The 26975-nt window shown below is 33.1% G+C and overlaps 1 protein-coding gene across 4 annotated transcripts in view; it reads right to left on the bottom strand.

Moving 5' to 3' along the window:
• EPHA5 (EPH receptor A5) overlaps positions 1-26975 on the bottom strand; it is a 344724-nt gene that overhangs the window by 306456 nt on the left and 11293 nt on the right. For all 4 annotated transcript variants that reach the window (XM_010380149.1, XM_010380152.1, XM_010380153.1 and 1 more), the window contains exon 2: positions 11346-11410. In XM_010380149.1, coding sequence (XP_010378451.1) covers positions 11346-11410 — 65 coding nt within the window. The remainder of the gene's footprint in view (positions 1-11345; positions 11411-26975) is intronic.

Raw genomic sequence — 26975 nt, 5'->3', positions numbered from 1 at the left:
TAAAGAAGAAAATATTGACATTAATTTATATTGATTTTAAATATATAACCAGGGTGAACACAGTGATACCTAATGAACATAATGAACATGTATATCTCAAAAACCAAAACAGAAACCAAGAACAAGAACAAGAATAATGGCAGCATCACACACTGAGTCCTCAATATGGGTGACGTATTGTGCTAAACACTGCACCATTGACTCATTCTAATCCTTACAACAATCTTGTACAGTAGGTAGTATTATACATAATGTATAGATGAAGAAACAGAGAGATTAACTAATTTGCTACACATAACTGGAATCTAGATTAGCTGACGTCAAGACCTCTATGTTATGGATGTTATGTATAGCAGTATGCTACTGCCACTAAGGACGCAAATATTTATATACTTTAGTAAACTGGATCAAACTCAATGGAGAAGTAGTCCCTGTTGTGTTTATGTTTGTGCAGGTTGTATATTTCACAACTCTAGGAGACATCATTCAAACTGATGTTTTTTAATACTTGAGGACAGAAACTGAGTCCTGTTTACCACCATAATCTCTGTGCTTGTCATAAGCACTTTTGGTAAAAATAAGTTGTAAAGTATTTTTGGCTCAGCTTAGTACAATACAAAATAAATAGAAATCCCTAAATCCAAAGGTTGCTATCTTTGTTTCACTATTCAATTTTCAGCAAAAAAAAAAAAAAAAGTGCAGCCTTTTGGTTCCAAACACTAACTACTTCCTAAAGATTTAAATAACTGATTATCAATCAGTAACTGATATAGGTAATGTGAATTTATATTTGAGACATAGGGTGATGTGCTAGAGGTGAAGACAAAAAGGTCTTTACAGTAGAGCAATTTATACTATTCACACAATCGATAACACTATGCGTATCTCATTTTCAATGTGTTCAATATACAAAAATTGCTATATTGATTCATCCAAAGAAGTATCCACACTTCTAGGTGATAATGAGAGGTTTCATGTTGTATAACTTGAGCTGTACCTTGAAAAAAGGATTATCATTAAGATGGATTTTATGGAGAGTAATAAGTATTTCAAGTAATTTGTGGAAAACACCAGAAGCAGAAATTTATATGAATCATTTGTAGAGTTAAGATGAAAGAAATTAGCTCATTAGAGGGAAAGTATTGGGGGATATAGGATCACAAAGACAACGATGGCTACACTCCAAAGGACCAAAATTTCAGGTTGAGCAGTTTGGACCATCATTTTCTCCATTAGTGCAAGCACTGAACAACACAAAAAAGAGAAAGAGAATAAGGCAATGAATAGCAAAAGCCTCAAAAAACTTCAAAAGCAGGAGGAGTCTCTCTTCCCCTGCTGCCTTTAATGGAAATAATCAACAGGAATGCGGGATGATTACAGTATATTTTTTCTCCGTGGGAGAGGGAGATTATGTACTCAGAACCATAAAGCATTTGCTTGCAAAATTAATTCAAATTGACTTGCATGGGAGCACTGTCACAGGAATTGAAAACAGCTGAAGGATGGTTTAAAAAAAAATCATGATAAACAGCAATCAAACCACTTGGAAAAATACCTGGTGGTTGATCCCCAGGGAACTCTGCAAGGCCTAGTTTTATTTAACATTTTCATTAATAAATGGGAAGATGGAAGTAAAAAACAAAACAAAAAATCATTATACTCACATACGGAAACTGGTGCAAATATCAATTTTTTTTTTCCAAAAGAAAAATACCTTTAGGCCTGGATTTTACATGGGCTATATCATTTGGCAAAGAACGACTTAGAGACCTATATATCCCTCTATACATAATGGGTAAAAGGAAAATATTTGGACTCAATATGAGATTGTGGAAATTATACTGGGAAATAGGCATTTGGTACAAGTCTGTTAACAGGTACCTCATGTCACATAAGTAGGTAACAATAACTCGTATATGACTCTATAAATGTCCTGAAACTCTTTTGCTCCCTGCCTGTTTTACAAACAAGTGAAAAAAGCAATCTGAAGAAGAGAAAATCAGAATAATAAACAGTTGGATGCAAAGCTAGACAAAGTGATAAGTGTGGACAATCTGGAGTAAAAACATCAGATAGCGGTTGGGATGGAGGGGAGAAGGGATAGATTTCACCACAAGAACTGCTAACGAGGAGGAATAGAGTCTGTCTGGATGTCATGCTTTCCTGAGGAAGTAATACTTAAGTCAAATCTAAAGGGTAGGACATTTAGCTAGTCAATTGCAGTTGGGTTAAAAAGAGATTAATAAGATGATATTGTGGATAAAGGTCATTTTCCAATTTATGAGTTTCTCTATTAATTAGGAAAAGTGTTTTGAGAACTTCTAAAGAAGAAAATATTGGTATTAATTTATATTGATTTTAAATACATAACTAGGGTGAACACAATGATACCTAAGGAACCTATTGAACGAATAATGCATGTATACCTCAATCATACTATGCAGAAATATGCTATGACTATTATCAGTTCATTTTAAGTGTTTGCATATATCGAAGACTAAATACAACATTTGACTTATATCAGAAGCAGAGATGGACATTTTAAAGAACTTTATTCATAATTGCTAAGTTTCCATGTGAGAAATCTAAATGCAAAATGTTTTGTCTTCTATACTTCAGTGTATGCTTAATAACTATCTTGAGTTCCATAAATTATTTATCTTAATTATTTTACAGATGGGGCATGCTTTTTATTTTTCTAAAAAACATTGACTACAAAGCTACCTTGGATCAGGCTTGCTCATTATATTGGCATTTGCATTATATATGATAATATCCATTCCCTTTAGAATCCTTTTCTATCACTGTTCAAATAAAGAGCTTTTCTATATCCACTAATGTGCTCTTTTTTTTTTTTATCCACTTCAGCAATACTTTAATCTTTATTAGCCCCTTCGTGCTCAGTGTGGGCTTCTGTGCTAGTCATTATTTTTCCTTTCTTTCAGTAGGAAGCAAAACCAAAATAAGATTCTGGCAAAACTCACTGTGATCCTCAACAAAATATGAGATTAGCAGAGTTCAAATACTTCTCCTCATTCTTGCCTTTAATTTGAGGGACAAGGAATCACACACAAAACACACACACACACACAAACATGCACACTATTGTCAAAATCTGAGTACCAGAATGGAAAATCCGGCTTAAGTTTTTCTTGATTCAGGAGAAAACACATAAAACACTAACAATGTATTCACAGCCCATTTTGAGTAAAAACCTGAGCTATTTCCAGCTTCAAAAGTAAGCACAAAGGTTCTCAGTCTCAAAGAAATAATAGAACAAAGCAACAAGAAAACAAGAAAAGCCATAAACTCCTGTTTTGAAGTATCTACAATGTAGGGTTATTTTTTCTTTCTCCTCCAGGCAGAGGGCAACTTACTTTCTCTGCATTTTAGTACAAATACCACTTAAGTCAATAATTTGAAATCTTCAAATGAAAAAATGATTATGAATGATCCTAAAAGTTAAGATCAGCATTAGAAAAAAAATTTAAAATGATGTTTATATTCTTTATTTGACTGGAGGAAGAAAATAGAGCAAAAATCAAAGCAGAATTAGCAATACAACTGAGCGGTGATGCTCAGGGGAATGCAGCGGTTTCCCCATTGTGTGCCAGAGGAAGCACAGACAACTCAGTGGGGAGAAGGCTGATTCCACCAAAGCAAAGGAGGCAGGTGTATCTTGTGATCATACATAACAACAGCTTATGGAAAGAAAGAGCAATAGTGGAATTTCTAAGACATGAAATCACGAACTGTTCTAAGCAAATACTAAACCATTAATTTTATTCTCTCAAGAATAAGCCTTGAAAACACTTGATAAAAATTTCCAGGGAATGATTATGTTCACATACAGGCTTAGACTATATAAATTAATCAATATAAAATGTTCCAGATGGTGACTGAAACAACTCTAATGTAATTAGAAGGAAGCAAAAACAAAATACACTTTTAGGTTGTGTACATATAGGCTAGTGAAACTATGAATAACGAGATTGATAGTTTAAGGGCAGAAAGATAAAGAAGGAGGAAAGCTTTAAGTGAGGAGATATTTATTTTACAGAGTCTATTGGGTTTACTATTATTCTGCCAAGCAATTTGATTAGAAAATTGAGATTAATGTATTTCTATGAAGTTTTAAAATTGATTCTAAATGCTTTCATAATTTTAATTAAAATGAGATTTATATAAAACAAAACATTCACCTTTTAAGAAAGATATTTATGCTCTTAAAGGTTTTGTTTATCTTTTTCTAACGTGCAGGTTTGGAATTTGCTAACATACATTTGACACTCAATGAGAAAGTGAAACCTTGCAGAAATTTGAGTAGCTATGTTCTATAGGTTGTTTCAACATTTACAGTCTAACAGTGGATAGAATGCAAGCCACTCTGGACATTTTAATACTTCTCTTTGAGGTGAATTCCCTCTTCAGCATGGACTCTTGTATGTATAAACTAAAAGTCTGGGTACCCGCCAGAACCTGGTGGTGACTCTGAAAACCTAACTATTTAGAGTAGCTCATCTCTGATTTTAAATAATCAGGGTGTTAGAGGACCTGGGATTGAAATGGACTCAGTCTCCAAGTAACTGCATAGCCGTGGAAAAGTCACCTATACTAAACCTCATTTTTTTCATCTACAAACAGAGTATTAAGTGTCCCTTTGTGCATTGTCATTATTATTACTAAATGTTGATGTATATTTATGTACTGAAAGTGTATTTTTTCATGGCAAGATAGAGCGATATGACACTGCATGTGCCAAATACAGAATACGTGCTCTTCCCAGGTGTGTCGCAAACTGCTTGAGTGACCTTGATCAAATACCATCGTCTCTGTCTGACACTTTTGCACATCTATAAAAAGAAAGAACGAGACAAGAAAATGCATTATCTACTGCCTTGTTCTCCTTGAGTACTCATTCTCAGAACCATAATGCTCCCTTAAGCTCCAGGATGTGAAGAATTTGGAGTGTTTTACTTCACTGCTATAACCTCAGTGCCTAGAAGCCTGAAGGAAGAAACTAGAAGCGCAATAAATATTTGTTGAATGAATAAATGCAGCAAATTTGCATAAAATTTGCTGTAACATAGTACCGCTAGATATGTCCAGAAGAAAAAAGAGGAGAGTTAGTTACTACCATGAGGCAGAACAACGAGCACACAAATACACACACACACAAACACACACAAATAAATACTGTCTATCACATATGTAAGAGTTGAGAAATACATGCAGATGCCAAAATTCAAATGGCGTTTCCTAATTAAGGGGGAGTACTCAAAGACTAAAAAGAAACCATGCCAGCATGCATAGAGAAGTTTTTTGTTTGTTTGTTTGTTTTTAAGTTAGGTCCCTCCAGAAACAAACAAACAAAAATGTGGATGCTTCTGCAATATCAAAAAAATGACTATTCATTGCTGTCGTTGTCACAGATTGGTAACTTAAATGAATGAGGAGGGTCAGGTAGTAAATAAGTCAAACAGGAGAATTTACAAACTCTCCTACATGACAGTTTTACTCAGCTTTGGACTATTCAAGCTATGAAAGGCTCCTGGCTCTGGCTTTCTGAAATATCCAATTAACAGAAACTTGAAATTCAGATTTTATAAGAAATCTTCAAATCTCATGTGCTAAAAATGAACTCATATATATACATATATGAGTTTTGCATATATATATATACATATATGCTAAAAAAAAAACGTATGGAGTGGTGGATCTCTTAGCATTAAAATAGAAATGCAATAGAAGGTCAAGGAAAGGATGTTTATGACTGCCAACACTGTGTCAAGTTCTTTGCTAGGTTTTACTTATTTCATGTTCATCAGAAAACTATAAGAAATGTATGCCCCATTTTATAAATAAAAAATAAGTTATCCTTCCAATAAATATTTATTGAAGTTCTATTACAAGCCAGAAATTGAATCAAGTTTTAGAAACACTGTAAAGTGGCAAATACGAAATAACTACAGTAAATCCATGAGTTTACAATGTAATAAACAGGGCAAATACAGAAAAGTATTACAGATGCAATGATTGTTTTTAACAAATGTATGGCACAAATGTCTGACTATGAGGAATGAATATTAGTGTTTCCCTTAAATTCTTGAACACGAGGTCAGGAGATCGAGACCATCCTGGCTAACACGGTGAAACCCCGTCACTAAAAAAAATACAAAAAACTAGCAGGGCGAGGTGGCGGGCGCCTGTAGTCCCAGCTACTCGGGAGGCTGAGGCAGGAGAATGGCGTGAACCCGGGAGGCGGAGCTTGCAGTGAGCTGAGATCCGGCCACTGCACTCCAGCCTGGGCGACAGAGCAAAAAGAAATAAACATATCTATTCTTAAGGCCTAAAGTTCAGAAGAATATTCTGAAAAAAGTGAAGAAAGTGTAGTATTTTTAATTGAATATTCATACAGTTGCTTTTTTTAATGTTTACAAGGAGTTTTGAATTCCCAAGGGACCAATTCAAGTTCATACATATGTATTAAATATATCATCTGTATTAGGCAATATGCCAGGCAATATCACCACAACTGGGGATAAAAATCTGAGTACAATTGGTTCACTTTAAATCAGGAATTCTATTTAGAGGAATACACTATACGTAAATAATACAAAACCAAGTAAGTTTTCTGGTAGCATAAGAGAAAAACCAAACAATCTCTAGAACAGAATTCATAACTTACATGATACATGTAAATATTCAGGCAGGCCGGGTGCCGTGGCTCGTGCCTGTAATCCTAGCACTTTGGGAGACTGAGGCTGGTGGATCACTTGAAGTGGGAGTTGGGGACTAGCCTGACCACCATGGAAAAACCCCGTCTCTACTAATAAAATACAAAATTAGCCGGGCGTAGTGGCACATGCCTGTAATCCCAACTACTCAGAGGACTGAGGCAGGAGAATTGCTTTAACCCGGGAGGCGGAGGTTGTGGTGAGATGAAATCGTGCCATTGCATTCCAGCCTGGGCAACAAGAACGAAACTCCATCTCAAACACAAAAAAATATTCAGGTAAATATTTCCTGAATGAATGGAGCAATAGGGTTAAGCTATATGAGCCTTAGTCAAGGACAGGGACCCTTGTCTTACCCAAGTTTTATATAAATCACAGACTCTGGTGTAAGATATTGTACACAACAAATATTTAAGGCCACTTACTGATTCAAATTATACTTGATTTATTTAAAACAATGTTAATATGCAAATCACACTTGAATTTGAAATAAAATGATTTTAAGCCATATCCATGAAAGCATAAATGCAAACAGCAGCACTGTGTGGTTTTTATCAAAACATGACATCAAATCATAAAACAATACCATAAACAAACTATTCTAAAATTAGCTGTTGTTACTTAAAACACATTTTTCAAACTTGAGGGAAATCAAATAATCAGTTTGTATGTTTCTCTAAGAAAATGAAGTAGAGAGAATAAAAGGAAAATAAAGATGCAGTTTTCGCTGAAAAAATATGTGGGTTGCATATGTGTAAAACCTATTTCTAAAATTATGTTTCCAGTGGTAAAAATATTTATTTTGATCATCTATAGTTGCACATATTTTGCTTATTTGAGAATGTGTTAGTTTCTTCTTCATTTTCAAAAGGCAGTTTTCCTGGATATCGAATTCTAGCTCCACAGTCTTTCTCTTCTTGCATTTTGAAGAGGTCATCGCTTTGCCTTCTGGACCCCATGATTTCTAGTAAGAAATAGCTGTGCAAAGTACTGAGGATCTCTTACACAAAGTGAGATGTTTGACTCTAGCTACTTTTGAAATTTTCTCCCTTTGGCTTTTGATAGTTTAACTATGATGTGTCTAGTTGTGAACGTGTTTAACTTTATCCTACTTATGCTTGTTGAGTTTCCTGAATGTGTGCATTAATGTTTCCTCATCAAATTTGGGAACTTTATGTCCATTAATTCTTCAAATATTTGTTCTGACCCATTTGGCCTCTCTTCTTCTGAGACTCCCGTTATATCTGTGTTCTTCCCACTGATCTTTAAGTTTCTGTTTATTTCTGTTCATTAATTTTTCTTTCTGTTCCTCAGATTGGATTATCTCAGTTGTCCTATCTTCAAGTTGGCTTATTCTTTATTCTCTCTGCTTAAATCTGCCCCTATTGCAAATTCTTCATTCAATTGTCTACTTTTCAACTCCAATTTATTTTTCATTTATAAGAGGTTCTATCTCTTTATTGACATTTTGAATTCAATTATACATTACTTTATACTTCCTTTTAATTCTTGACACATATTTTCCTTTACTTCTTTCAACGTATTTTAACAGATGGGCATATTCAGTATAAATTCTAATAACTGCTTTTGTTCTTTTTACCAGCAATACTTTCTTGTTTCTTTGCATTTCTCATAGTATTTTGTTATTGCAAATCTGGCATATTAAATAAAGTAATGTGACAACTCTGAAAATTAGATTCTCCCTCACTCTCCAGGGAGTGTTAATATTTGTTTCTTTAATGACTTTTCTGAAATAATTCTGTAAACTCTGTATTTTTCAATGGCCATGTGTAGCCATTGAAGTCATTGCTCTGTTAGCTTACATAGCAGGTATTCCTTAGACAGAATATTTTGTTACTCTCAAACCAGTAAGTGTTTCAACTTTGGGGAGGGTCTGTGTGTGCATGTTGGGACATTCCTTCAATATTCAGATAAGCAATTAAAGACCTACCTTAACCTTCACTTCCTGTTTGTGAGCAAGTAAAATCTTAGGTCTTTCTCAGGTCTTTCCTGAGCATACATACGTCCTTGGGCATGTACAAAGCCCTACACATGTGCATGGCCTTATAAATTCCAAATAAGTCATTGAGGCATTTGAAAATCAGTGTGGACATCTCGATTTCCAGCTTTCCCTAAGTTTTCTGGTTGACAAGCCTATTGTTTGTCCCAAATTTTATGTAGCCCCTCACACAGAAGAAAAATCAGACAATTGCCTGTCTTTTTGACAAATGCCCAGCTGAGAAAAAGCTTTTGGACTTCAATAGCTCTAGGTCAGGTGAAATCAAGAGTATCTTACAATGCAGTCTTCCAGGGAGTTCTCAAACATATCAAATAAAGACAATTCTCTGAAATTGAGACTGGGAAGAATCTCCTACTTCCTTTCAGTTCTTACTAGTCTACTGGTTTTCACCATGATGGCTGAATTTTGGCTTTTCAAGACTACCTCAGAGCTAGAGAGGCAGAAAGGACATGGAGCAAGTTAAATGCCACAAACTTTGCTATTTTAAAAGACTCAGTCATTTTTCTTAAATAAAAGTGTCCCATATTGCTCCAAGATGATGTCTGAATATCAGAGTTCCAATAAAAATGACTCGAACATTTTTTTCCAGTGTTTTTGTGGCAATTATTGAAAAAATAATTTGGTGGTCATTATTCCACAATTTTTATGGACATCATTCTGATAATCTATATTTCACCTACGATTATGTTGCTTATCTAATCACAAATGTCACAGCTAACTAAAAATATTTTAAAAGTGTATATATTTTTACTATAATTGTATATACCTTGAACATTCATTTTCCTTAAATATAATACATTTTTTCCTTCATTTTGCATTTGAGTGATGTAACACAAAACATAACGCCTGAATCCCACATACATTTCTCACACTCAAACAAATATACATTCATTAAGCCCCTCTAAGTTAACTTCCCTGTCTTCAATATTAACATTTGATACACTATGTCAAAGGAAACATTACTCAACATAATAGCAATAATTTTGAAAAGGATGCTCATTGTTTAAAAAACAGAACAAATATACCACTATATGAACAATAATAATAGAAAAAAAGACAGCATGAAGTTGTTAGAATAATTTAAAAGATCCCATTCCCAACACAGAAGGATTACGTTTTTATAAACCTATTAATTGTGTTTCATAAAGAAATCATGTATAAAATTGAGTAAATTTTCTCAAATGTATAGTTGCAACAGCAACTACAACACTGTACTTATACTCTCACAGATACGCTCTTTCAAAGCTCTATTTTAATAACTTCTGAGTGGAAACAGGAGAAAAACACAAAACTAAATTCAAAGAAAATATCTCATGTATTTTCTCTGGATTCTAAAAAACTAATTTCAACACAACACATCAACCATATTCTCAGAAATAAAAAAAATAAAATATTTATTCAATAGATTATTTTTGGTACGTGAAAAAAAAGGGAGAATACAAAATATCTGTATAGGTTCTCATAGAGAGACGTTAGCCAGACATTTATCTGTATGGAGTCATGACAGATGAAAGAAAGAGTGTGCGGTGGTTCAGGAAAAAAAAGGAAGGGAAGAAGGAAGAGTGTAAGAAAGATAAAAGAGGAACACATTGAAAGTCTACACGTTATTATCTTGAGCCTGGCTCTACCTGGGTTATGCAATGTTTTTGTTTGTTTTTTTGTTATTTTGCCTTACCTTTATGTTCCAATATCTTAAAAATCTACTAGTATTCCTTTTTAATATTATGTCTTTAAATACATCTGTAACTTTTCACAACTAAAGAGAAATACAAAATTGATGAAAAACATAAAAGCCCACTGAGATGAGGATGTTAATATACAAATTACTATGGATTAGAATAATTAATGCAATGTGTTATTTTCATAATAACTTTCTTAATAAAGGACTGATTCACACACCTGGCTTACTCGTTAATTTGAAAATGAAAATTTTGGCTCTTTAGGTTGTTATGACAAAATTTGTTATAATATTAGATTACTCTAAAATAAACCTTTGATATCATCTAAAAATGTAAGTGTGCACAATTTTCTAGATGAATTACAGTTGTATATGTACATGATATTATAATAGTTTCTTGGATTTTTTTTTATCTCAATGGCATTTAAAGGAATTTCTTATACTATTTTTATTCCCTGATTCTGTAAATGAAGTCAAAATTAAATTGGTCCCAGCTTTGAATCAACACTGATCATAGACCAGTTAAATTTTATTTCCTATGCAATATGCCAGGATGATGGCAAATTAGTAGCAAATCAAATACTTTTATATTTAATATAAACTAATTCTGAAAGTTTCTTTGTTGTTTTCGTGTGAACTTTTCCTAAATGCTGAAGGAAACTTCACATTTCTTTGTGGAACAATACTCAGAGAGGAAATAATATATTTACTCTTTAGTCACTGAAAGCCCTTCCCTAGTGTTCCTTTTTTTGGTTAGAGTTATTTGAAGTCCCACCACCCCATCCAACACACACATAGCACCTCCTATCTCAACAACATATGCATCTAGTACATATTCATTCCTGTGTTGCAAGTATCAAGATGCTTACGCACATAGCTTAAGTTTTAGAAAAACTTTCATAAAACTTACCCCATTTTTTGGAAAAGCAATCCATCCCAGGTCCCCCATGACAGTGCGTGAATCCAATAAATTCACTGAAAAGAAAAGAATACAAAACTCAGTGAAATGTATAGTATCATGAATATTGTATCTCTATCTTAATAGTGTTATTAAAATTGCATGTTGTTTACGTAACTGAAATTAAGTGTTCATTATGATGAATACAATGGGTATAATTTAAAGAAAATATATTGATGCAAGAGAACAAATGATTTTAAATAAACATTTGAAGAACAATCACAACAAAATCATCTGAAAGCAAATCATTACCCTATTTTATTTTCTTGCAAAACAATAATAAATTTTAAAAAAACTCGTAAGGAAAAAAAAGGAACCAAAGTAAACCCACAAAAATGAAAGGTTCATGCTGCCTTGTAAAAAGCTCTAGGTTTTGGGATTAAGCTGCAGCCATAAAATTCTAGCTAAATGTATTTTATTTTCTTCTGGAAAGCTGTTATGAAGCAATTAACAAATAATTTACATTAAACAGCAATAAACTATTCCCAAGCTTATAACATTTTTTGTGATATTAACAGAAATCTGTAATCTAAATTGCAAGTTTAATTAAGAAATAAATCTACACACCCTTAACCAAGACAAGGAAATTGTTGCAGTTCTTGAGATAGTTGCTATACTTAAAAATCCATTGCATTCCCAGAGATACCTTCTTCTTAGATATGACCATAGTCTAAAAAGAGTGTTTCATGTAGAACTGTCAGATACATTATATATGGGAATACTAAGATATTGAGAAACTCCAGGATGGAAGTTTGAGTACCATCATTACAAAAGGAAGCCATTTATGAGTATGTACACACACAGACAGACACACACACACACATGCACACACATACACACTCATACACATCATGAATATGGTGTTATATACTGACTCTGAGAAATCAAAGTAGCTTATCGGTTAGTCTATTCAAAATACTTTAGCCCTGGATCACAGATCATCATTTCTCCAACCTATTATACCTATCCCACATGGTTCTACCCGGCCTGCTGTGCAACGGAACAACTTTGAATGAGCCTGGAATATGAACCTGAAAGGGAAACACTTGAGTTATTCCTATGTAGAGGTATCGAGGCTTCCTTAAGCTATATTCAAAAGCCAGTATCTTGAAATGCCACCAGTTCTAAAAGGATGATTCTATGTGTAAGTGTAAGCCTGGAGCATTAAAGAAATAACAGTTGATAGGCTGGGATGTGTTGTTATACTTTTTAAGATAATATAAAATTATTATGACTGAGGAAATTTTCTACATCTTAGAGAAATTTATGTACATTTAACTATTATTATGCATCATTTATTTCACAGTAGCAAAAATTCATGAGACAAAAGAACGTTTGGGAACATACATATTTTATAAACCACACTGAAAGTATATGATAATATTAGTAACATTAAAATAAATCAATAACTCAAAATCTGTAGAAAAACAAGTATACTAAATATTACCTATACATACACATATATGTTGTTGTTGCTAAATATACTTCATTCATCTATTTTCTGAGCTCATTAACTATTAAAAAATGCATGCAATACAATGTTTGTATCACTTTTCACCTACTTAAATCATACTGGTTTTAATGAATAATAATTAATTTGTGGAATTATTAATTTCTTAAAAGAATGGTGACCTAATTGAAAAACCATTCTTAAAAATCAAACAAACAAAAACTGCTCTAATACCCACTGACTTTGCAAATCCTGCCCCTCACTACATCTAATTTTTCAGACAGATCCATACTCTTCCTTTTGTTCTATTGTTGTCTTTTTTGGTTTCCATGGGAATAAGGCTACATTCAACTTAAATGTCCTTGTCCTCATTTTAGTTTTTCTGGGACACTAGGGCTGTGTCTAGACATGACTAAATACCAAGGGGTTTCAGAACCTAAATTGTTATGTTTATTCATCTTAATGATTCATTTGATTCACCTTTCATATTGAGCAGCAGCATATCTGTAGATGAGATAAAGTAGAGCAAATCAGCAAACTAAGGGTGCTACCATGATGGCAATCAAATTGAACTTAATCCTTTGGCAGCAAACTGATGTGCATAGGAATTCCAGGAATTCATAACCAGCCTACCGTGAGAAACACAGCGTTCCTTGTAGACCTGTTACTAATATGAAATATTCATTATTATCAGCAGAATTTCAGATCACTTTTCAAGATTCAGTTAGCTGCACTTGAATTAGGTTTAAACTAAATTACCATTTTTACTTTTTTTTTTTTTTCTGGAAAATATGAATGTGTTGGAGTAAACAAATTACCTCAAAATACTAACTTGGCTGTTAATACAATTTATTGAGAGTTCTCAATGTTGGAATATACTGCAGACTATATGAGAATAACTACATTAGGAATCTCTATAATCTTACAGTGAAGTGTTCAAATAATTTTCTTTGTATGTAGACTAGGAAATCCACAAGAAATACATGTATGTATCTTTAAAATTAGGTGTTTTTAGCAATCATTTGCATATTATTATATTATAATTTTGTTTATATAATGGAGAATAAATTGGGATTTGATTCTCAGAGAAAATAACTAAAATTTTTGTGTAAATGTTAAAATACATATCTTTCTTTTACCTTCTGAGTTGCTAATGTTTCCTTCGTCCTTCAAAACATATTTCAGGAATTCCTTCTTCAGGACACTATTCTGATCTTCCCTTTCCTAAATCTGAGTTAGGTATCATTACTTAATATTCTATGAACACTCAATTCCTATCTTCAAAAAATTGAATGAACAGAATTCTCTTATGAGAACACCATGTTTGACTCACGCCTATGAATCTAGCCTCAGTTCAGAAGAGCTGAATAGCTGTTTATCTTATGAATGAATAATGTGATCAGTGGGAAGATCAGGAGGGTGGGGCTAATCAACATACACCAGTGTTTCTCAACATGGAGATATAATAATGTCTGGAGACATTTGGATGCATTTATCTATTTTCTGAGTTCATTAGTGGACGAATATTTGCTTCTGGCATTTAATGGGAAGAAGTCAGGTATGCAGTGAAACATCTTGCAATGTACCGTCAAGCCTCCCCAGGAAAGAATGATCTGGCCAAAATTTCACTAGTATTAAAGTTGAGAAACCCTGTTACATACCTATTGATGCCACTAGAAATTTTCTACTTTCACAATTCTTTATATGGTACATCAGTAGAATGATCTGTTCATCTATCGATGTACCAGATAAATAATTGTGAAAGTAGAAATTTAACAGAAGTTAGCATATTTGGGGACCTTCTGTTTGAACCAGAATAATATTTCTATTTAAGAAAATTAGAGTAATAAAATAATTTTAGTCTTATTTATAAAAATAAAAATAGAATATCAGACTATATAACATCACTAAATTATTTTTCACATAACCAATATAATTATTAAATGTGTTCTTATATACACTTTCACAATTTCTCCATATTCATGACTATATGCATGAAAAGGCACTTTGCCACTACCGTAATTAATGCCTCCATTTTCCCTACTAGTAAAATAGAAAATCAAAATATAGCTATATAAAAAACAGAAGTTTAGATATAGGATTTATATAAATGTGAATTTTCAGAAGTTAATTTCCCAATTTCATTACCAAATTTATTAAAAAGAGGGCTTGGCAGTAATAGAGCATAGGCACTAAATATCTTCTGTGCTATAATTACAGTACTTAAATTGTTCTGAACAGTATATATGCTTGTTGTAAATTGCAATGAATTCACGAATATTGATCTTTATTGTACAACTTAATTAAAACTTGTCCAGGAGAACCCACTAATGAATACAATTAGAGGAAATGTTTGATGCCACAGTTACTCTAGAAGACATTAATTAGATATCAGAAATTTTATGAAAAATGTTTTCATTCTATTATTTGTATTTTAAAATAGTCATACTATTCAACTGAGAGACAGATTTCAAGATGATTTTTCCCTCAACCATTGTATAATTATGATTAAGATGGACATATTGGTAGATATTCGTATTTTAATCAGTAATTAAGAAGGCTGATTATCCAGGAGAAATAGCTTTAAAGGGGTCAGTGAATATGTACTACATTGCAAATTCCTAACATTAATGTGTGGGGGAAAAATACTAACACAGGAACTTTTTAGTAAGGAAAAGTCACTTAACTGAATGCCCAACCAAATAACAGATTATGAAAGAAACTAATTCAACACAATCATTCGTATGCTTTAATTGTATTGCTATACATTAACAATTTCAATGCTTTCTTGAAAACAGAAAAGCTTTTAGAAAATTCACTTTCAGAAAAAGCAGATTGCTAACTCATTATATTTGTTGGGATTCAAGGAAAGCAAAGAGCAAATAAATAAAATGGAATATGCATAAGAAGATTCCTAAATCCTCAACTTCACACATTCTAACAACTAAAATTTAGCTTAAGTTAATAATACAAATATGTTCTTCAATGATTATAACTTTCAAACATTCTAACTTATTCTATATCACTTTGACTCCACTACTTTCTCCTTAACATCTTGCCAACTTTAGTCACTATGAGCAGGAAAATGCATTAGATTCTCCAGGAAACAGACACATTGGAATGAAAGTGTTTTCAGACCTTGAAGAGTCAAAAGATAGGTCAAGGACATTTGATCCCACCACACACCATCAGTGGGCAAAGCCTTAAGAGAATATGTGATCCTTGATGACATGAAGATAGACAATTAGAAGGCTTATTCTTACTTATATTGTTTCTGTTTTTGCCATTATCTTCACATTAACAAATACAGTTATAATGTCAGTTAAACCTCCACTACAGTATGAAAAGAGAATAATTTGGGTTAGTAGCAGATGAGATGGCCTTCACTCTCTAAAGGCATTGAATCAAAGTGGCATTGCATACTAGAGACTTCTGATGGATGCTTGCTTATTGACTTCCATTTAACAATATCAGAAAAGCTACTGGATTCAATTACAATACACATTTAACTAATCTGTGGGAACAAACCCTAGATATACAGCTGTCCAGCCTCTCTTCATGGTCCCAATCAGCACAGATGTGATTTCTCGCTTTCAGGCTAAATTTTATAATTTGACAACTGCTGCAGGGAACAAAGAACATTTTACAAAATGACTGCAGAGAAAGAGGACATGTGTTTCCCATTGGTAAACTAGATTTGTAAATTTGGGAAAAATTATGTTATAGGTTTAGAAGTGTTATGTAGATTTCTGGCATCCCTTGACTCAAAGGCAGGAAGCCATAACCAACTGTATTTTCAGACAATGAATGGAGGAGTATTTATTTTACAATTCTGAGCAATCCATATGCACAATCTTTTTTAGAAAAAAGAAGAAGAAATGTGGGGAAATCACTTGTGGAATGCTTACTCTGTGTCAGATGCTCTACTAGGCAATTTATACATAAAGCAGTAACTGAGACCTTAGTAACAGACCATGAGCACTGCTTATTGTTTCCTGCAGCCAAGTCAGTCCCCCAGTTAAGACCTAAATGTTAGATCACTGCATTGCAACTACCTATTTCCCTAGACATCCAAAGACTCTAATCAAGAATGATTCTACCTTGTTTGTACATGAACCATGGCAGCTAAACATAGCTTTAGAAAAACTGCACAACCAGAGACTGATTTCATTCTAAGTAAACCATGACCTCAAATGAGCCATGAACATTACCTGACAAACCTATATTTAGGTAACTAGGCCTTTTGTATATTAACCCAAAGCATTTTCTAAAAATTGTCATTAAAATATATTCAAAAGTAAACCTCACATTCCCATCCAGTGAATGCCCTATTTCTGTCCTTTTCATAACTCAGATTATTGAATGAATTGTCAACACACCTATCTATTATTTCCTCACATCTTCCTCATTCCTGACCTAATCCATCACAATCTGACTTCAACCCCCATTATTCTACCAAAATTTCTGTTACTAAATTCACTAGTGATAACTGTGTAGCTCTAAGCTCCTAATTTGCCTTATCTTTTGGCAGCATTCGGTCATGACCATGATGGACAAACAATCTCACTTTTCATGCTCAGTGACTACAGATTTCTGTGGTTTTCTTCTACCTCTCTAGCTACTTCTTCCTCTTTCCTTTATAAGCTATTCTTACTGTACCATCCCTTCAAACCTCGATTTTTATCAATGCCTCATTTTTGTAGATTTCCTTCGCTTCTCACACTACACCAATAATTCTTGATTAAAACTTAACATCAAAATTTAAAAGGAGATTTTTAAAAGAACTAACTCTTGGTGCCAGTCCATGCATACTGAATCAGCCTGTTAAGGATAGAGAAGGGCTCATATGTTTACTTTCTGTTTGCCGTATGGTTGGTTTTAAAGGAGATATTGGCATATGCCCCAATGTAAGGACTCTTCCAGAGGAGCTCATGAACTTCTGAGTTACAACCTAAATGTTAATGATCACACAAATCCATTTATTTTGTCCATCTCTCTCTCCTAAAATTCCTATACATTTGTAAAACTGACTGCTGGTTCTTAACACATTTATGGTATGTAATCATCCCCAAATTCAGCCTGTCCCTAAATGAAAAAAGTATCTTCTCTATACAGAAGTAAAAATAAAAATTGTGTTCCCATGTTCCCTAGTTCAATGAGTGTAATGCCATATAACTAGTTGTACTGGCTGGGAGCAGTGGCTCACGCCTGTAATCCCAACACTTTGGGAAGCCGAGGCGGGCGGATCAACAGGTCAGGAGATCGAGATCACCCTGGTTAACACGGTGAAACCCCGTCTCTACTAAAACTAAATAATAATAATAATAATAATAATAATAATAATAAAATTAGCCGGTCGTGGTGGCGGGCGCCTGTAGTCCCAGCTCCTCCGGAGGCTGAGACAGGAGAATGGCAAGAACCCGGGAGGCGGAGCTTGCAATGAGCCGAGATGGCGCCACTGCACTTCAGCCTGGGCAACAGAGCGAGACTCCGTCTCAAAAACAAACAAACAAACAAACAAAACAACAACAACAAAAAAACTAGTTGTTCTCTCCAGATATCTGAGTCAACCTTTCCTCACCTTTAGCCTCACATTGAATCACTAACCAAATCCTACTGATTCTAACACAGCCAATGATAACCGTCTAAATCGCCTGCTCTGTTTCATTCCACAGTATAGCCAGTCCAGTTCAATTAAATCCTTGCCGTAATTTTCCACTTGAAAAATCTCCTAACTGCTTTCTCTGCAGAAAAAGGTATGATCCTTAACAATTTCTTCAAAATACTGCTTCCGGAAAGATCTTTGCAAACCACCAATATAATCATGCCCCTCTCGTACTTCAGTCTTGTAATAGTCTCTTATTATTTTAACGTAAGTCCTTCCAGGGTTTTTCTTCTCCAGTTTTATTCAAGCTTGTTTGTCTCTCTATTTTCCCATTTCAGCAAAAATGAACTTATTTCAATTTCAATTATGTGGTCCCACTATTGATTCAGTTCTCTCCAATGGTCTGTGAAGGAGATCTGCAAAGGAAGGGAATTTTGGTAGAAAATATTAGTAAAGAAAACTCCTGACTGCCTTGGATACTGCTGGCTATGGATGTATTTCCTGGAACATACAGTCATCTAGAGAAAATAAGTAGAATCAGCAGGGGAGCAAAGCTTACAGATTAAGTTTGGCAGAGTGAAGAGATGGGAAGTATCTTGTTCCAAATTATATCATAGAGTTGTTAATCCATCTAAACTTGAAACTTGCCTCTCTCAGGAATTGCTTTTATGTGGGAAAAATCAATTTTGTTGCTTAATCCAGTGGGGACGTTATTTGCTGTTATTTGAAGAGGAAGACATACTAACTGATACAACTTGTAAGAGGCAGAGCTTGAAGGCAAACCTATGTCTCCGTTCCAGTGTCTATTCTCCTTCCATCATGTTAATACTTCCAAAAATTGCATTCACAGAATTCTAGTGCCCTTTAAAAACTAGTCACTTAAATTTTCACATTATCTTTGAAATGACTCCTAAAAGAGATGATTTTTATTGTCCCTTTAAATCATAATATTATGCTTGTTTGCTGCAAATAATGAATGCCTTTAATTTTTTATTTCAAAATATTTTCATCTTTCTTTATTTTACCCCAAAGTATTTTTCATCACCACAAAGAAGTTATAGACATTGCTCTTCAAAAATTAAGCAGTAGAATAATCATACCATAAAGCATATTACTATGATGGAAGGAAAAATCAATCTGAAATGTCTACGAAGTGTTTTGAATTGTTAATAGCCTAAAAAAGTGTAAACCCAGGGAGATGGCAGAAAAGAATTCAGAGACAGTATGCACTGGTTGTCTGTACAAAGTGTTAAGGCAGAGCTAATACAGTAGTCTACTGACAGCTAAATTAGGACTAACGAACAGTCTGCTATATTCACAGAACAATGTTGCATGAAAAGAGCAACACCATACAGTTTTTGGTGGCTACCTTGTCAGGTATGGTAACCAAACACGTATAATCTTACATATTGTTTTTATTCTAAAAAGAAAAGCCAACATTAGATGATATATGAAGCCTGAAAATCTTTACATCACAGACTACGTCACATAAAGCAGCTTAATTCCACCCTACTATGTACATAGATAATATGAGGCTGTTTCCTTCAAAAACAAAACATTGTCCTCACTATGTGACATAAATGCGCACATTCACAGTTCACTTTGGGAATGCTTCATTGCATAGAGAATACTCATTAGTTCTATGGTTCTGGTTCTGCTACTGTGTGACTTGATGAAATAATTTTACTTTGAGGGCCTCAATCCTCATGTCTGTAACATCAGTGACTGAAATGACTGAAACTAAAATTATATATTTCTGTACTTAATGTACATTATATCACTTAATCCTGACAATTATCTTTTAGTATATTATTTTTCCCATTTTACAGATGAGGTAATGGAAGTTTAAAAACACTAATAGGGCAAGAGCCCAAGGTCCCAGAACTAATAAGCACATAGCTGAAATCTAAATCCAAGTATATCTAACTCCAAAGCTCTTTCTCTTGTACATATATCATAACCGCCCGAATGTTTGACTTGTGAAATACAAAGGTTCACTCTTTTGAACCACTTAATCCTACATATCAATGAATTTTATGAGATCAATGACTGAAAATCGTATGTTACAGAAGCCAGCATCATCATAATACTCTATTTTATTATATATCAGATGAAAATCTTCAGGCATATCAATCTAAACAGAATAGACATTCGATTTTCCTGGGAAAACCACATTTTAGTATCAAATTTTCAAAAGTAAGTTACAAGATTTCAGAAAGGAAATGAGAAAGCAATAAAGTAATAATGAACTCTTTTCTTATTTTTTTATTTTATTATTCACTTTGCTTTAAGCATGTTAATGGGGGCAAAATATGATATGAATTTGCCCTAAAAAGACAAAGGTACACTAAAAACTACTATATTAAAATTGAATTTAAAAATGTAAGCAAAGCTGATTCTTTGTTTTGAAGGGATCCTTACCTTAGTCCTTAATTACCTCTAATGCTTAAGCAAATTATATCAAACTTCAAAACAACCTATATAATCATTAGCTTTCCAGACTTCAGGGGAGGATAAATGAGGATTACAGGAGACAGAAAGTCACACAAACTCATAGACTATATTTTAAAGTGATGGCATGTACCAAAAATAACCAGACAACTAGATGACCCAGTAGTCCTAATATAAAATGAGAAGTGACCCAAATTTTTGCTGACAACTTGTCATTATTACATGTCAGTCTTGCAGTTTAGTCAAAATTTAATATTAATGTAAACCCTACATAATGATTTTTATCTAATTTTTTTTAACATTTGGTTAATGTTTTATCATTTAAAAAATAGTCAAAATATAAAGTAATACAGACAAAAATACTAACAAAGTACAAATATTGTGCCAAATGATTTTAGGTGGCTGATCACAAACATTTTAGTACCCAGAACTAATTATCCATCTCAAAATAACTAACTAACATATATGATAGCAGGAAAATATTTTAAAATTAGTCTGTTAAAATACAATGGTTTATATATCTTAACAGTGTATAAAATTATTGTTGTATTAATCACTTTTGTCTAGTTGACCTAGTACCTATAATCGATTTTTGGTCACAAAATGACTGCAGTAGTTGGCCATTTGTCCTTTCTCAAAGGTTACAAAGAAAATACAAAATAAAGGAAATAATGTAAAATAAAAGTACTATTCATTTTTCTGTGATATTGTGGCAGACATTGTTTTATGCCTATTAATTACTCATATCCTTTTCCTTTCCTTAGTATCATAATATCAGTGTTATGCTTCATATCAGACTATGGATCAGAGGGGTTTTAGCAAACAATGATAACCATGTTGCTATTATCTTAGCCTCCCTTGGATCTCGTAGCCTTGTTACACAGGTCTGGCAATGAGATATGGACAGCAATCTGCTTGCCAATTTCTGGGAAAGTTTTGTTGCTTAAACTAAAGGAATAATGCTGCTGACATGGCTATTGGTGCTTCTCTTTCCCTTTTTCTTATTCTGAATTGGTTGTAATACTGGCAGATGCATTAGCATTCTTGCAACCATAACACAATGAGCATGAGAGTAAGGCCAAGAAAAACACAGACTTTTGTCTTCACAGAACCCAAGCCACCAGACGTCTACCCTCAAACTTTTTTCTTGGAAAAAAAAAAAATATTTGTAAGCCACTGTTGGATAGTTTTTTCTATTTATAACCTAATATAATTCTACAGATAATATATACACAATGAATGAGAAAATCCAATTTACTGCCTTAGATTTTGTTCAAGTTATATAGAATATAACACCTACAATGACGGTTCATTCATTAAACAAATATTTATTGAGTATCTACTTAACTGCCAAGAATTGTAATAAGCCTTGGGGATGCATCAGTAAATAAAACAGGAAGTATCTTGATTATCATTTGGTCTTCTAATAGCTTGGCCCTGAGAAAAGAAACTCCTTTGAATTTACATTACCTGTTAGGTCATCCATCTGAATCTCTTAAATCAGACTCTCAGGATATGATTTTATAAATTAACATTTAACATTTACAGATACCTATATATAGTATATATGTTTTTATTGTTTTATTTTTAATATATATTTATATATAAACATACAAATATATTTTTATATATACCCATCTAAGTTATAGTTATCTACCTAAATTATAATATCTAATTTAAATAGTTATATTCTGTTATAAATTCTAAATTAGATAGGATATAACGATATAAACATTTACCCTTACAGATATATATGTATTTAATATATATTTATTTATATATATTAAATATATATAAATATACATTTATATATGTGTGTGCATGTATGTGTATATGCTTTGCTATATATACGTATATACACATATATACACATACATATATGAACGAGATATACATATATACATACATATGTACATATATACATACATCAAAGCATATACATTGAGGATCAATTTTTTCAAATCAGTGATTATATCATTGAATATGCATCAAATCACACTTAGAATTCATTTTTCTTTTGCACAGTGATACTTGTTTTTATAATTCGCTAACATCTTGTATTTCCTTAATGTACATAGTGCTACTTGAATATCATCTATATCCCCTTTAGCCTTAGAACACTTTCATATTCCCTTTTATTAACAATAGAAACCATTTACATAGCATTTTCTAAGCATGAGTCATATGTGATATATACATGTAAGTAAATAAACAGTTTTTTTGAAGTGTGGTATTTCTATCACCCACATTCAAATCACCAGAAGTACTTTTTTTAAAACTAAAACTCCATTGACTCTTTATAAAACTACAAAATCAGGACATTAGGTGGAGACGAAAATGCAAGCGACTGCACTGTAGAAGTTCCCACACAACTACCGATCCAAGTAATTCTTATGATCACTTAATTAGAGTTAGAAGTGAGCTAGCTATGCCTTGGCTCAATGAGGTGAATCTGCCTATTACACAGCTGTATTGTCTGTATTGTGTAGCAATGTCAAATTGCAATAACAGTCTCTAAAAGCTAACTCTCAATCTTTATATTGATACAATTGCAGACTGGTTCCCGTGTCAGTACACATCTCACTTTAAGTATTTCTGTTCTAAGCAAAGGTTCTTTAACAAGGATAAAGATCAGAATTATCTATGGGTGTTCTAAAACTACAGATTTCCAGGTTGCAAAAGTATACATTTCCAAAGAATTTGCTTTAATCAATTATGATTCCATAAGTTTACGTGGGTCCAGACATAGCATAATTAACAATATTCTGAGGTTGGTTCTAATGAGCACCTCTGCGTTAGGGACCATTGGTTTAAAGTAAACTTCACAAGATATTATAATTTCTGTTTTAGGCAGATTTATGGAAAGTTACAAGTCAGGATTATATCACACTGATCTTCTATACAGCATTCCTTTCATATTTTATCACAGTAGTTTTTAAACTGAGCTCAGAATGGCCTGGAGATTCTAAAAAGATGTCTCAGAAGTACAAGCATATGGAGGGAAAGAGGAGACAAAAAAAAAAAAAAAAAAAAAAAAAAAAAACAGCCAGGAAACCCAATAATTCTTTTGTTACCTGCTTTAGGTATTAAGCTTCCACAGTGATTTCTTTTGAATTTACTGCTGCTGCTGCTTAAAAAAAAAAAAAAAAAAAAAGTCCTTAAAACCACTGCTAACTTTATGTCCACGGTTTTCCACAGTGACTTATACAATAATCCATCAGATAATCAGTGAAAATTAAAAATATTATTCATGGCATCCTTCAAACAAAAGCACCACTATGATAGCTTCTCTCAAACCCCAGAGTCGGAAAAAAAAAAAAGTCAGTTACCTGATGAACTGACAGGTTTTCTATCAGGAAGTGAGAACTGTGTAACTGAAAGCCTATGCTTAACTTTTCTATATAATTGCTTTAGCATTGATGATAGTGGGATTTTCTTGATATGAGTTTTCCATATGCATATTTCCACATTCCATATTCATGTTTCCTTGTGCATATATTTATATTATTTTTATTTTCATTTATTTTCCCAAACTATATATATATATATATATATATAGTATGTTAATTTTTGAGAAAGGATCTCCCTCTGTTGCCCAAGATGAAATGAAGAGGAGTGATGAGGGCTCACTGAAGCCTCAACTTCCAAGGACTCAGGTTATTTTACTACCTCAGCCACCTGAGTAGCTGGGACTACAGGTGTACGCCACCATGTCCGGCTAATTTTTTGTATATTTTGTAGAAACAGAATTATGTCATGTTGCCCAGGCTGGTCTCAAACTCCTGGGATCAAGCAATATACTTGCCTTGGCCTCTGAAAGTGCTGGGATTATAAGCGTGAACCATAGTGCCTGGCTGAAGCATACTCTTTTTATAAAACATTATTCCTTCCTTGAAAGATGGTAAGCATAAATAAAATACAAATCATAATACTAAGTATATTTAGATAAATGTAATCTCTAGCAAATGGGTGCAACCCAGAGCTCCAGAGTCGTATACACTTGATTCTAACCTGTTAATTTATGTGCTATATGACCTAGTGAAAAATTACTGAACTTTCCCAAAACCCAATTTTACTCCATCAACTGGAATAACAATTTCAATTACACAGGGTTGTTGTGAAAATTAAAGGTGATTGTGTGGTAATAGTCTCCATAGTAGTTATAATTTGAACCCTCCCATCTAGGGGAAAATGTAATTCAAAGAACTCTTATAGATTAGGAGAATCTAATATTAACCCTGTGATATTTAGGATATATTTGGTATTATTTTAGATTAAATGAAAACGTCCTTTTTTTTTTCTGAAGAAATAGTTAATTTAAAACGCTCACCAGATGCTAACTAAACTGTACTTAAAAAACCTTTATCACCCATTTTAAACTTTCTTCCACATAAATCTATCTTATAATGCTGTTCTATTCACATCATTGATAACATCAATTTTTCTGCCGTTTTCTCTCCGATATTAAGAATTCGTGACAGCTTGTAAATCTAAAGTACTTCATAAAATAAGTGGTAGTCAAAATAATCCAAGAAATCTAGAAAAATGAAAGAGTAAATCCTTCTGCCCCCAAGAAATTTAAACCATTTAGAAACACATGTTTTATATTAATTGTTTTTCTGGAGGTAAAATTAAGAAATGTTTAAAACAAAAAATAAAAAAAAATTATTTTATGTTGGCTGATAGCTGTTCAAGTTACATGAATTTTGAGAATTTATCATAAGAAAGCAGGGGCCTTGAGAAAGCTGTAGTTGATTAAATTACAAAGAGATAGTGAGCACAGGATGTCTATGAATTGTTTTCTAGCAGCTAGCTAATCTCAGTAGAACCTTCTTCTCATTTATACTTCTGGTAAGTCTAAAATACAGTATTCTACTAACAAATTTATTGGAATTAACTCGCTTTGGTTGGCAAATCATACAATTTTTTAGTTGGTAACTTTTCAGTTTAGCAAAGACTACAATACCAGAGATTCTGAACTCTATTAGTTATGGATTTATGAAAAAAGCTATGTTGGCTTCACCAGCAACACAGTAATGAGGTAAGACTTGGTGTACTTAATAGCAGTGACTTTAAAGAAACAAGTAAGTTACTTAATAATATTCGTTCACTAAACATAAATGTATAGATTATAACATCCTTTACGGATGCTCCATATGGAATAGCAAGAATTGGAGCTGGCTCTCAATGAGTTTACAGACAGGCAAGCTTTCTTCATATTGATACATTTGGAATATGCAAAAAAAAAAAAAAAAAAAAAAAGAAAGAAGAAGAAGAAGATATTTTACTGCCAGCTTTTTTGGAACTAACTTGCTGTCTTTGGCAAATCATGCTATTTCAGTGGTGATTCTCAGTTCAGAAGAGAGCTTTTTTTTTTTTTTTTTCTAGTTAACCTTTACGTTTTACAAGGATCTCTATTCCCATCAAAGATCAGAAATGTACAGACAAGCAAAACACAATTCCATCTCAGTGTGATAGACAACACCTAGAATAAAAATGGGCACACAATCCTGGGAAAATCTTGTACAGACCTAGGCATAAATATCAAATTATTTAGTGAAGAAAAGCGGTGAGTATTTCTGACTGAGCTCACAGAATCCTACTGCACTCAGAGCAGTTCTTCACCACAGGAACTGGGAGTGCAAGGAAGGGGAATGGGCAGGAGAGGTGGGCCAGAAACAAAATACTAAGAACTCTGTACTCAAGTTCAAGGAGTTAGATTTTATCCTGAGGGCACTGGAGGACTATTGAAAGGTTTTACCCTGGGAGTAAATAAAGACTGCTTGAACTATTGAGCTGAAGTCAAGTGTTTTTCTTTTGGCATTTCCATTTGCAATGAATATTAGACAGTACTCACTGACTAATGTAGAAAAGTAGACCTTGCTCAATGTCAGAGTGCCAACCATACTGTTTTAACACATGTAATACTTAATAATTATATATTATTTACTATATGCTAGAACTTTTACGGAGCACATTATTAATAATTCAATCTTTTCAATTATATACCATATTGTTATAATCATCCCATTTCACAGACAAGAAAACATAGGCACAGAGAGGTTTACCAGCTTGC

This window comes from Rhinopithecus roxellana, chromosome 2 (assembly GCF_007565055.1).
Source record: "Rhinopithecus roxellana isolate Shanxi Qingling chromosome 2, ASM756505v1, whole genome shotgun sequence".
In the NCBI taxonomy this organism is placed as follows: Eukaryota; Metazoa; Chordata; class Mammalia; order Primates; family Cercopithecidae; genus Rhinopithecus; species Rhinopithecus roxellana.
The sequence above is the reverse complement of the archived record's forward strand: the minus strand, read 5'-3'. Positions and strand labels throughout refer to the sequence as shown.